The sequence below is a fragment of the Artemia franciscana genome, chromosome 14, assembly GCF_032884065.1.
Source record: "Artemia franciscana chromosome 14, ASM3288406v1, whole genome shotgun sequence".
In the NCBI taxonomy this organism is placed as follows: Eukaryota; Metazoa; Arthropoda; class Branchiopoda; order Anostraca; family Artemiidae; genus Artemia; species Artemia franciscana.
This window is the reverse complement of record NC_088876.1, coordinates 15407678-15422033: the sequence shown is the minus strand read 5'-3', so window position 1 is coordinate 15422033 and position 14356 is coordinate 15407678. Positions and strand designations below refer to the sequence as shown.

The 14356-nt window shown below is 35.2% G+C and overlaps 1 protein-coding gene across 2 annotated transcripts in view; it reads left to right on the top strand.

The window, feature by feature from the left end:
* Positions 1–11111, top strand: part of LOC136035376 (protein phosphatase 1H-like) — a 76929-nt gene extending 65818 nt beyond the window's left edge. For both annotated transcript variants that reach the window (XM_065717141.1, XM_065717140.1), the window contains exon 8: positions 4992–11111. In XM_065717141.1, coding sequence (XP_065573213.1) covers positions 4992–5289 — 298 coding nt within the window. In that variant the 3' untranslated portion in view covers positions 5290–11111. The remainder of the gene's footprint in view (positions 1–4991) is intronic.
* The last annotated feature ends 3245 nt before the right edge of the window (positions 11112–14356 follow it).

Here is a 14356-nt window from a genome sequence, read left to right as displayed (position 1 = left end):
GTTAATTGCAGTTCTTGGTTCCATGCAGGGACTGAAAAGTGTGCTAGGATAGAAATCACTAGTTGGAATAACTCCTGGATGTGCCTAGATTGCTCTACTAAGTCTAAGGTAAATTGTACTTCTTCTCCAGTGCTTTCTATCTCCTCATCCGGAACTTCTCCGACACCCCGTACCCCTGTTGAAAGAAGAAGGATTCTTAGCATTCTAAGTGATCTCAGCAGCCCTAAACATTTTCCAGACACTCCGCTCAGCCAGTTTCCTCTATTAACTGAAGAACCAACCGTTTCTAACAAGGCTGGCACTAGTTTGTGTGATCCTACAATTTCCCTTGTCCCTCCCCAACGCCGAGGCTGTTCTGAAGGGAAAACAAATGCATCTTGTCAAACAATTGACTGTAGCATTGATAAATCAGTTCAAACGGACACTGTCCCTACACCCCCCATCTTACAACCAGATATTACCAAAATCTTGGTTATACAAGAAAAGCTAACGGATGCATTAACTTTCATCTCCAATTTTTTGACAATTCACCAAAGCGATCTAGCAAATCAACCTGCATGTAATTCCATTTTGAATGTGGTTAATAACACTTTCATCTCTGACCATAAAAAAAGTGCAATGTCCATAAACCAAATGAATATTGATGAAGGACTTAGAGGATTAAATCCAGTGATACCTGTCACAACAAGTGACACAAATCCGGAAATTTTCATTGACCTCAATCCACCCTTGATACAGGCTAATTATAATGGTAGCCTTGATTACCACATTACAGATGCTCAAAAACGTGTGGATATTAACAAGGTGAATAGCCTGCGTAATAGGACTGTCTCTTCTGATAATAAACTAAAATGTGCTAATATAATCTTGGCAGGTTCTTGCCAATTAGGAGACAATTGTGTATTTGAACACGTTTTTTCTTCAACCAAGCTCCAGCCAAAAAGTGTTTTCGAAAATAGAATTAAGGCAAATTACACTAAAAAAAATGAGCTCAATGATTTTCAGCCAAGTGCATCAACAAAGTTCCAGCAAAAGAGTACCAACAAAAAAAAAAATGTGATATGCAAACATTTTAATCATAATCGTTGTAAATTTAGTAAGCAGTGCAAATTTTTACATATATGTCGTAATTTTATTTCAGGTAGTTGTGGTTCCGTTAAGTGCAGTTTTGACCATGTGAAGCTTTGTCCAGTTTTAGCTTGTAATAACAAATATTGTAGTTTTGCCCATGCACCAAAATTAAATGATGTTAATTCTCCTCCCTGGGGCCCTGTTCCAGTGTCCCTGTCCAAAGATAAAAATTGTAAGAGCCACTCATCTCCCTTCCGCCGTCCTTTTTTAGTGCACCGCACTCAAGCAAAAATTTCTCATCAAAGTTCATCAGGCACAGCTCAAAAATTGACAAACCCTTCCCGATCCCGAACTCTCCTCCCTTATCCTTTGCTACCTCCTCCCCCACCCCGCACACAGAAGTCCTATTTCCTCCCCCCTCACAGTATGCTGCCCTGTACCCTCCCTACTCTGCCACAAACCAACAATTTCTTGACGGACATGAATCACTACTCCCAACCAGGCCCCCTTTCCCAGCACTTTACGAAACCCCACCCCCAGTCCATTCGTTTTATCCCTCGTGCCTACCCTGTCAACGTGACTCAGGTCTGAGACTTTTTAATTGTCTTACAATGAATCCCAATTGTTCTCCTCGTGCTTCATCCATATCATTGCCCGTCCCCCCGTCCCCAAATCCCCAAGATAAATCCTTTTCTTACTCTAATAATTCATCTTTCGATGTTGACCCTAATAGTCATCCCATAAAAGTCAAATGTGCTCCCTTGGTCCCCTGTTCTGACTACATTAATCTGGCCCCCGCTAAGAATCCCACCACGCCCCCTGTACCCATTTGTAATTTAAATAAAGTTAAGTATAAAAATGGTACCTTTGCAGGTCGTTTTAAATTTCCCACACTTTTGTTAAGCAACGCTGAAAGTCTTAATTTTGACAAACTTAATGAATTAGACTCCTTTTCTAAAATATATAGATCAGACATAATCGCTATTACTGAAGTACACGCTCAAAATACACACATGTTAAAAATGAATAATTTCACCCAGTTTATTAAACTCAGACCCGAAACCCACCCTCTGGGTAAGAAAGGGGGTGGAATTCTTTTCTTTGTCCGTAATGATTTTTATCCTTCAGAAATATTAGTTCCTTGTCTTACTCCCTTTGATGAAATTTTGTGGGTTTGTGTTCGACCTAAAGTCTTACCACGTCCTTTCAACTTGATTGTCCTGTGCTGTTTTTACTACTCTCCTGGGCAGAGAGCGACTGAAAAAATTAATTTTATTGAAAAATTGCATGGTAGTGCCGACTATGTACTATCTAAATACCCAAATGCTGGAATTTTCCTCTTAGGTGATGCAAATGAATTAAAACTTGAGTCTACATGTAATACTTTTAGTCTAAAACAAATTGTAAAAGTCCCTACTACCAAAGGCAATTCTACTCTTGATTTAATATGCACCAATATGTCAAATTTCTACAGACCCGTCACCATTCTTCCCCCTCTCGGAGGTAGTTACCACTTTAGCCTACTCCTATCTCCACTAGCTACAATTAAACATTCCTTTACTATTACTGAAACCGTCTTTAGACCTCTAATTGACTCAGGACTCTACAATTTTGGCTCTTGGATCACCAGTGAAAATTGGTCCCCTGTGTACCAAACAAATGATGTCGACTTCAAGGCTTTGTCCCTCCAAAGTTTATTGAGGAATAATTATGAAGCCCATTTTCCGGAGAAAAAAATTAAAATATGCTCTACCGATAAACCTTACATTACTGCGACTTTTAAAAAACTAATAAGGAAAAAAATCAATTTGTTCAAGCAAGGACATATCTCACAGGCTAATGATCTAAGAAAGTTCCTGAAGAGAAAATTGAGAAAGGCAGCTTCTGGGTATTACAATAGTAAGGTTAAGGATTTGTATTCTAACAAACCCAAACAATGGTACAGGAAAATCAAAGAGATTTGCGGAAAAAACCCTGTTGAAGTTAATTTTCATCTCCCTGAGCCCCCTTCCAAGATAGCCAACGATTTGAACCTGCATCTTGCGTCCATAGTTCAAAGTCTCCCCCCTTTCACTGGCTCAGGTCAAACTTTTCCTCCCTCCACCTCTTTCCCCCAAATTTCTCCCTCTGATATTATAAATAAAATCCAAAAGCTCAAAAAATCAAGTACTTGCCCATTAGACATCCCAATTGACTTGATTAAAGCCTTTTCAGACACAATTGCTGGACCTTTATCTGATATTTTTTTAACCAAATTACAAAATCTGGTAAATTCCCAAGTTGCTGGAAACTTGGTTTTATAACACCCATCCCAAAGAAATCTTCCAGTCTGACTATAACCAACATACGTCCTATTACACTCACTCCAGTTTTTTCTAAGCTTTACGAAGGGTTCCTTTGTGACTGGCTTAAAATTAAAATTATACCACGCATTGACATCCGACAGTTTGGTAATTTAAGAAAAACCTCCACCACCCATTACCTTGTACACTTGATTCACACGATCCTAAGCGAACTAGAGAAACCAAATGTTTGGCTAAACCTGGTTTTAGTCGATTTCCAAAAAGCGTTTGACTTAGTTGACCACACTATCCTAATTCGTTTACTACATGATAACTTTGAAATTGACCCACTCTTAGTAAATATTGTTATATCGTTCCTTTCAGACAGATCACAAGTTGTAAAATACAAAAATACCTTCTCTAACCCCCTCCCTAGGTACTGTGGAATACCTCAAGGAACCTTATTGGGACCACTATTATTTCTTGTCATGATTAACGAAATTGGCAAGGAGTTCCCCCAACGATGGAAATATGTTGATGACTTGTCGATCCTTGAAGTATGTCATAGGAATATTAAAAGTGACCCCGTTGAAATCCTAACCCAATGTTCGGATGAATCCAAGAATCTAAATATGACAGTAAATCCCACTAAATCACAGATAATGACAATAAACTTCTTGAAATCTACTCCTGCTTTTTGCGATCCGATCCCAAGCGAAATGCTAGTGAAACATGTTAAGCTTCTTGGTGTCACAATTTCTAATGATCTTAAGTGGGAAACACATGTATCCAACATTGTTAAACAAGCAAATGTTTCACTATCCATTTTTAAGCTACTAAACAAATTTAATTGTCCTAAGATACATTCCCTCCGTGTTTACTTATCCTTTATCAGACCGTTATTGGAATATGCATGTCCGGTCTGGCATTCGCAACTTTCAAATGAACTTAGTGACAAAATCGAGTCGGTCCAAAAGCGTTCGCTCAGGATCATTTACAAAGAAGGCAAAATTCCATACTCCTTCCTCCTTAAAGCTGCGCGCATTACCACCTTAAAAGAAAGGAGGGAAAAAATTTGCCTGCTTTTCGCTAAATCAGTCATTTCCAATCCCCGCACTGAGGACTTACTCCCTGATTTTCACAATCCCATTAGACTCCGACTCCCCCGGTCAGCCTCCTTAGCAATCCCAACTTACTCTCCGATTCATGCTGTTACAGAAAGGTTTCGCAAAAGTTTTATACCATTTATTCTGAAACACCTTAATAATAATTCGTGATCATGTAATTGCCAAATTCCCCTTTTTACTGCAATGTTTTTGTAATTTAATTGTTAAGTTTATCTTTGATGATTTTACTTTTTTAATTCCTTTTAATTTTAAGTGTTTGACTTAATGTACTATTTTGATTTTTTTCTTAGCTTTTAGTGACATATAAAGCGAATTCGGCTCTTTAGAGCTTGTGATAGTTCTTTTGCAAATAAATCTTATCTTATCTCTCTTATCTTATCTTATTTAACTTCCTTCCTATTGGGCTAATAAGTAGCTGCTAGCCCCTGTCATATTTAGTTGAGATCTGATAGGTCTTGTATATCCCTTCTTTTACATAGGCCAAATATATAATCGTTTCTTTTATTTTCAGGCTTACTTCGGCTGCACAGGATTTGGTGATGAACTCCCGTGGGAAACACACACAGAAAGGATGGCGAACCGTTGAGGAAAAAGTGGCGACTGTGGATGACATATCTGTATTTGTTATTCCTCTTCTTCCGTATAAAGTGGAATATGAACAATGGCAAAAGCAAATTTGTCCAGAAAAGCTGAGTATAGTAGAAACTAGTCATGAGTGTAGTAACACTAGGGAAATGGTTAATGCTGATACTGGAGATGCAGAGATGAAAGAGACAAAGCCTGCAGATGCAGATGGCCTTGAGAGATAAATTTGGTGCTTATTAGTAGGATTGATTTTAGATTCCTATACATTCCTTTGTTTTCAGGTTTTGTTTTCTATTTTATATTAAGGCTAGCTGCTGTTCAGAAAATAATCAGTTCAGGGTCGACGTAATGTGTAGCGTAGCTGTTTAAAATATAATGACCTGAAAATAATCGAAAAATCAATAGAAAGAATAAAAAATCACCTGAAAACTCAAATTTATTAAAGCAACTTCTTTTTTTCGGGCTTCGGACTTTCAAAAGTTGTGAAACGAAAATTTTTAATTTTGCAATCACAAAAAGGGGTTGGAGGACTACTTTTTAAAACGAACTAACAACCTTGCCAGTTCAACTGGTAGGTTTTCTCGGTTGTCAGGAGTCCAATAGCGAAATATAGCTGCCTCTTCATCTAGTTATACACTTAATTCTAGATAGAAGAAATAATTTCAAATTGCTGAGACCATTTTTAGCAGCTGGAGATGTAAAAATTAAAGAGACTAAGCCTGTAAACTCAGATACAGATTAGTCTGACTGATATTAGATGTGTCCGTATTTTTTGCATTTAGGCTTGCTTGTCTTTTTTACCCTAAAATAAGCTGATGCTCAGAACTAATGAAGTAATGATGAGTGTTGTCTGAAGAATTATCACTTAAAATTATAATAAAATAAGTAGAAAGGAGAATAAAATACCTAAAAACTCAGAGGTGCCAAAACCAATTCTGTTTTAGAATTTTGACTTTCAAGGGCTTGCGCTACTGAAGTTTTACCCTCCCCTTTCCCTTCATAAATAGTTCAAGATATAATCTTTTCAACTTTTGAGCCTAAAATGTACTTGTAAAGAATAGCATTTTTAGGATTGGTGAAAGATCCGAGCTTTCTTCGAGAAATTTCTGTGGATTCAAAAGAAAAAAAAAATCTGTTTAAAATATAAAATCATTAGCCTGATGATATGGCTTCAGTATCTTATTTAACCCCTAAAATTATGTCACAGGTCCTTTTAGCTAAAGACACTGGTGCATTTTCTTCACAATAATGCCTAGTTTCTGCCTACCTGTTATAAAGTACCTCTGCAAGAAGTACTTGCAGAGAAATTATTCTGGGAATTTTAAATTTAAATTTTTAAAGAAATTGGAAATTTGTTTGTATTAAATTTAGTATTTTTGGATTTCCGTCAATCTTGAAATAGCTTAGTTACTTTTATCATGTCTAAATTTATAAAACAGGTAATTTCAGAACAGACTAGATACATAATTGCTCCCCATAGAAAATAAAAAGAAGCCAAATTTTAGTAACAGTCGATAACAACATGACTTTTCTGGATTGTATGATCCTTTTTCAAAATTTTGCTTCGCCTATGCAAAGTATTGCAGGTCTGACCCCCCCCCCCCTTTTATCGACGTGTTTGCCCAAAGTTTTTTTTTTTTTTTTTTTTTTAAGAGGTGTCTTTAGATAACAGTTTTGAACAATATCCAAATTTAGTTCTTATAAAGTAGTTAGTTTATTTAGTTAGTTTACAAATGTGATATAAGTTTGTGCATCCGGGAATTCGTTCTAATATACAGAATATTGGTTCAGGATGGTAGGGAGGGGTGCTTAACTCTAGTTTCACTAGCTTGTTATCAATTTGTCTTTAAAAAAAAAAACATACTCTTTATTCCCTTGTGCTCTTGGTATTTTCTAAAGTTTTCTGTTATTTTTGCACTCTATTTTATAGACGGGATAGAGGAATACTCTGGATAGGTTTGGTCATCAATCAGTAAAACCATCAGTATCCTCAAACAAATAGTCGTAGTGAATATAAAGATAACGTGCTCGAGGTTTTCAAAGTCGCAAATCCTCGAATATTTGCTTTGTCAAATGACAATACTAATATTTAAAACTAGTAGATGTCTAGTTATTTTTGTAATGTTCAAAAACTAGCTTAACATTCTTTCAAGAAGGGGGAGGGGACTCGGGACTCTGCAGTTCTAAAGCTGTGGGAATCCAAAGGATATATTGCATTTTTTACATGTCAAATTGGTATTTACAAGATCAATACTCGTAAGGATCGGTTAGTTCAAGTATTAAATGGTTAAGTGCATAGAATTTATATTCAGACAAGATAAAGCTTAGGTTTTTTTTGAAGACCTATTTTGGGATGAACAAAGGTGTCAAAACAACAGAAAACAGGAAAATGAAATGAACATTTTAAGATATGGTGGTAAATGTCGTGATATTTTAGTGACCCTCCCCCCTCCTGATTAAGTGTTTGGTGCCTAATGATAGCTTTCTTTAGAATATATTTTCTTCCTGTATTTCTGATTTGATTTCAAATGCGTGATTCGCACCATTTTTTATTTAGTTCGGTATTAGCCGTTTGTTTTCTAAATGGATTAATTCCGTGATATTAAAGCAAAGGAAAAAAAAATGTCCATTTCCTGTTTTGATTATATTCTGCTTTACAGGGACGTACACTGGGAAAAGATGAGGTGTTTGTCCCCCGTATAAACTTAGGATTATTACGGTTTTACCTTCAATGTCGAGCAATTTTCATATAATTGCACTATATACCCTCCCCTTAAATAAACCAAGTCCTGGTTTCCTTGCTTAGGTACCAGCCATTTTCAAGAGTTTCAATATTGTTTCCTTTTTATTTTTGTTTCTTCATTTCTCTGGTTTGAATTAAACATTGGAGCTAACGACATTGACTTCTGGAACCATCCATTTTTATTCAGTAAATTTTAATATATTACCCCTCGTTGTCGAGAAATTCATTATTTTTATATAAGTTAATCGACCAATTAGACAATTAAACTTCAAAACGCTCTAAGTGCGATCCTTTTTGTATCTTGAATTACTCCCGTCGTACATAGCTTTATTTTGATATACTACTGGTCTCTGTTTTCCTTTAAGTAAAAAAAAGTGCAATTTAGTAAGTGTGATAGTCAGTCTTTTTTAATGTTGTCCCGGAGAGTGATCAATCCAATGTAGACAGTAGCTTGTTTTCACCTGGATATCAGAAAAAATAAAGAATTAAACAAATATCTTATATCAGTAGTTTATAGGCTACAAGGGGGTGCTGAAATTCCATAATCTATCTTTGTTCTTATTTTATAGTGCAGAATATTTCTATTTTGTAACGTCTGAGGTCTTTTCTTTCAAAAAACCTGGTTAGGGGGTTGGGCTTTACCTGGGGGCTCGATTTTATGTTTGAATCCGTTTTTCTCTACCAAGTGTCGAAAGTGAAAAGGGACTAAAGTAAGCTTGAAACAAACCTTTTCCCTCAGTCCCTCTTCCATTTCACCACCTGAATCAAAATCCAGAGTAGATATTAATACAATTTAAATACCACTGGCCTATTTGTTCCCTTTTCCTTGCTGAAAATGGTATCATTGGTGCTCTCATTTTGTTGACTTTCAATTTACTTTTTAAACGCTTTTGTTGTTTTATTGCTGATTTAACTGTATTTTGAAGTTTAAATTTGAAAAAAATATTTGATTGGATAAAACTGATTGTTTTTTGCATTTTTTCTGCTTCCCTTTACACAGTCTGAATTTTGACCTTTTCAATACAAAAAACTGGACGTAGAAAGCCGTCATCGAAACTTTTTTTCTGTGTTACCTTGCTCTTTGCTCAGAAAATTTTACCCGTTTCCAATGTTGTTAGAATACTGGGATAACCAGAAGTACTTTAAAACTGCTTTCGAAATGATAAACTTTAAAGTAGGCCCATTGAGTTCTCAGATCTTTATATAAAGTCTTTTTTTGGTAACAGTTCTGTGTCATACGCATAAGTTATAGTTTTCATATTTAATCATTCAAGTCCTGATTCGACAGCCAACTGCACAAATAATTTTGTTCGTCTTTTTCTCGGTAGGGGGCTGTGTTTTGAAAATCATTCTTTGATACGTTACTTTATTTTCTTTTTTCAAACTATTTTTACTTTTTGTCATTATTTGGTAGTTTCTCTATTAAAGTGAACTAACACCAAAAAATAACTTTCGAAATAAAGTATCCTGAAGTTGTTAGATTTAAGAAGAACTGTAGAAAAAAATCCGTCTTGATTAATATGATAACTTTATGACAAAAGTAAATAGGAACAGGCAAAACAAAGCATAGTGAATATGTTTCATGGTTGCTGTGAAAAAAAAGAACGTTTTTTTCAGTATTTCAACAACTGCTGTAATACACGAATTATTGTCTAATACAGGAATTAATACATGAATACACGAATGAATACACTGAGGTCTTTGATTTCTGCTATATCATGACATCCGTACTATTCTTCGGCGTATCGAGAAATGTGAGGGGACCCTAAATTTTTTTTAATTTTTGCTCTTTTTTTCCTTGTTTAATGCACAGTTTTGTGTAAACGTATGTTGAAGCTGCAGGAAAGTCAAATGCAACTACAATGAGGGGGATTAGGGAGACAGGTCCTCCTCTCCCCTGGGTCTACCACTATCGTTTGTGATGTACGTATACACAAATGGAATTGGCTCAAGTTTAAATTAAATCCGCCATTTATTTAGTCTATAATACGAATTTTGTTTCAAAATGTAATTAAATATATGTAGATAATAGAATCGCATGAAAATTTAAAGAAATAAGGCATAAAAGGTGTGGCCTTCATCACTTTTAATAGAAAAAACAATCTCAATTTTATTTCACATATGTAAGTATGTTAATTGATACGGAGTATTAAAATAAATTTATTGTACTATCCAGTGTATACGAAGTATTATTTCTTTTTATTGAGATATTTTATTCTGTTTGGAGATGTTTACGCTGCTACCCAAAATTGGAGTTTCAGTGCGATTCCTATTGTTATTTTATAATCCTCATTTGCCTTCTCTTTTCTGTTAGGATCCATTTATATGATTTTCAATGTTTCAACTTTTGGAAGATAAAATATTCCTTCATATGAATATTTTCTACCTAATCGATAAGTTACTGTCAAAATTTAAATATTTCAAGTCTCTTCCTAAAATAAGTTGGCTGTAATGTTAATGTTTGATTTTTGAGCCTTCGGTTCCAATTGATCCCTTTCGTTTAGATATGTTTTGAGCCAGCCAGGAGCCAAATCGATTAACTTCGCTTTTAAAATGTCTCAGATTCTTGTGTCAAAGTACTTAATTTGCTCTCTACTTCGTACCTTCATAATTACACTTCCTACAAACAAATGCTAGTATCTCAGAATGAGACAAACGTATTTATTTTTCTCTCTCTTTTCATTTAAAAAAATTGATGACATCTGTGCTAAAATTCGTCTTGGCATATTCTGCATCTGACATTATTTTTTAAAAGCTTAAATTATACTTAGTGTAGGTGCCCGATCTTGACGACCCCATATAGCTACACACACCTCGGCTTCACTGCATTAGTAAATAATACCTGCTGTAAGTGGGATGGAAAAGATTCGATTGCAAAGAATTACAAAATGTGATAAATGCTTTAAATCTTGTTCTTCTATACACATTTAAGTAGAAAGGGTAAAATCCAAGAGTTTTACCTTTACAGATGATAGGTGCAATATAATCAGTTTAACAATATACCCTCTTTACCACTTCTTTCTGGTATTTTTCTTGTGGACTTGATCGTTTTGGCATCTGGCTTCTCATATCTAGGGATCTGCAATTTGATTCCAGTATTGTGTTTGTCACGGTATATTTAACAACTTCTTTTTTAACAGAAATGTGGTGTTGTTTTATGTGTACAGGGTCCTTTGCAATGTGAACAGGATTTTTATTTTTGTTCTAAGATACAGATTTTACTATCATATTTGGATGGTTTTTTAATTAATAGTTTAGTTTGTTTTATTTTTAAAATTCAGAAATATATTTGAGTTACTATTATCCTGTTGTTGTTTGTTCTTTTTCGTTATCCCTTTCTCTGTGATCCTTCAGATATGCAAAAAATTCATAAAAGAACCGAAAGGAAAGCTAGGCTAATTTGAAGTTAAGTAAACTAAGCTTTATATGTGACATTAATTACTGCTTGGAGAAGGGGAATATATGTATATCTTTCTAGAATGTATTCTTCAGTACTGTGCCTAGTGGAGTACACAGGGAGTTGGACTAGGTGTGCCCATTAGCAAACAGGAAATCTGGAGTTGGCGATGCAGTAATTCAAATCAATCCCTTTAAGAACTTGTTAGATAGAAAATAGAATTATGCAAATTGGAAACTTTTAGTTTTAGAGGAGTGGTTCACAGACCACATGCACGACACTTGAAGGTGTGTATTGAGCTAGTCAGGGGTATGCATATACTAAGAACTAAAATTTTTACTATATTATCCAGATATAAATAAGGTCGGTTTTTATGGCACTTGGTATTAACCAAGTGACATACAGCAATCGCAAATTCTGTCGGTCTGTCGGTCCCGGTTTTGCTACTTTAGGCACTTCCAGGTAAGCTAGGACGATGAAATTTGGCAGGCGTATCAGGGACCAAACCAGATTAAATTAGAAATAGTCGTTTTCCCGATTTGACCATCTGGGGGCGGGAGTGGGGGGCCCGTTAATTCGGAAAAAATAGAAAAATTGAAGTATTTTTAACTTACGAACGGTTGATCAGATCCTAATGAAATTTGATGTTTGGAAGGATGTCGTGTCTCAGAGCTGTTATTTTGAATCCCAACCGGATCTGATGATATTGGGGGGGAGTAGGGAGGGGGAAACCTAAAATCTTGGAAAACACTTAGAGCGGAGGGATTGGGATGAAACTTGGTGGTAAAAATAAGCACAAGCCTTAGATACATGATTGGCATAACCGGAACGGATCCGCTCTCTTCGGGGTGGTTTGGGGGGGGGGCAATTCTGAAAAATAAAAAAATGAGGTATTTTTAACTTACGAACGGTGATCGGATCTCAATGAAATTTTATATTTAGAAGGATATCCTGTCTTAGGATACTGAATGAATTCAAAAATAATAAATTGTTTTCTATAACCTAGATTGGAAAGCTGGGATAAGTTAGCTGACTAAAAGGTCTGCTAAGCAAGATTAGCCGATCATTTCTGTTTAATCGACTAAAGTCGTTTGGTACTCGGCCATTTTCAAACATTTGATGAAATATTTTATTGAAAAAATGTTTTTTATTGACAGTTCATTTTTTAATTAAACATTTAAATAATTAGTCCTCAATTTGGTATAGCTTTTCAAAATAAAGCATGGTTATCGCCGTTTTCTTCTTTTTGTCTTAAACGACCATCGATTTATAAATCCTTTTTCATAGTCTCTGATGTTGTCTGGGATGTGGCTCAGGGCTTCGATCATACGAGTAACCACCCACTTTATCGGTGGAGGCTTTGTTGACACCAGATATTCTATTTTGGATATCTTTAAATTTATCTCAAAGGAGGCATAACTGCGGAAAGGGGTTTTATTAAGCCACTGTATTATAGATTTTCAAACTGTTTTGACTTATCGCTTTGTTTACCATGCACTATCTTTAACATCGGGTTGCGCCGTGAGATCTTCTTAAATATGCCATGAAACGTTAAACCCTCCTTGACGTTTGGAACTGTGAACTTCTGGTTCTAAACACAGCAAAGTAAGGTCGCATGAATTCGTTCGAGACTAGTTTGTCTAGTGGCACATTAGCAGGCAATGGCCACCTAATCTCTTATTACCTAATACTTAATCTATATTTGTATTAAGCACGGTGTACCTCCACATTCTCGTGTACTCCTTGGCCTTCTGTTGGAAAACAATAAAGGTTAATAACGACTAGTATAGATGATAGATAAATAAATGTTTACTGTCTTAAGTTAAAGAGGTGTTTAAGTAATGCGCCTGTAGCAACGTAACATAACTTTAACCTTAGTTATGACTATAGACTCTGTGGTTCTATTTTTTGGGGTTGTGATATTTCGGAAGGGTAACAAATTCATATCAAATTCCTAGAATTAGGCAAGCTATACGGAAAATGTAGACAGTTGTAGGAAATATATGAATATAAATAGGAAATAGATATATGATAATATCTAAAATAATTTTAAGATACGAAAAAGGTGTATCTCCTTCTCCCACGATATATATATGTATATATATATATATATATATATATATATATATATATATATATATATATATATATATATATATATATATATATATATATATATATATATATATATATATATATATATATATATATATATACTAGACATGACAATATCTAAAATAATTTTAAGATATGAAAAAGGTGTATCACCTCCCCCACGATAAATCCCCCAGAGAAATCCGTACCTCCTATACCTATCCTTATTCGCACAAGAAAAAACTCATCTGTGTAATTTTTTCAAAGATTGAATTCTTTAAACGTAGATACAAGAAAGCAAGTATTTTAAAAAATTCTATTGGTGAATTCTCCCCCTCTAATTGCCATCCCTGGAAAGTACAGAGGAAGGAAGTTATGATTCTGATTCTCTTAGAATCTAGGAAGATTCTAATTTTGTTTTGTTTATATTAAAGGATACGACATTTTACAAACGACAAAAATAGGACTACAATTGCTACTACTAGCATTTCACTCCACCGCCAAGCCGTTTGAGACTAACAAAATGCATATGCTCCTCTTCTATCTCAGTCTGTTTAAAGCCCCCTCTATAAACCCTCCCAAGAAGTTCCGATTTCTGTTAAATTCTTCCGTACGGCCTCCTCTCATCTCATTCAGGACGATCTTCTTTTCATTTGGCCCTAGATGGTTGGCCGAAAAGAACGATCCTTGGCAATCTGTTATCCACAGAACGCGTCCTAATCAACTCAACCTTTCTGTCATTAAAGCCTCAGAAAGCGGGATAGAACCACGTTTTCCGTACAGCTTAGTGTTTGAAATACTGTTAGTCAGATGGGTACCCATAATAATATGCGAACAATTCCTCTAGAAAACATCTACAATATCCTCCTCCGTATTTTGGAGCGCCCGTATTTCAGAACCATACTTTAGCACTGTCATCACTACAACTTCCAGTATTCTAAGCTTGGTCAAACCCAAAATAGGAATTTCCAAGTCTGTAGAAAAATTTATATACAAATAAAGAATCACAAGATATGTTACGGAATAGCTTATCAAACAGCTCATGGTAACGAACTGT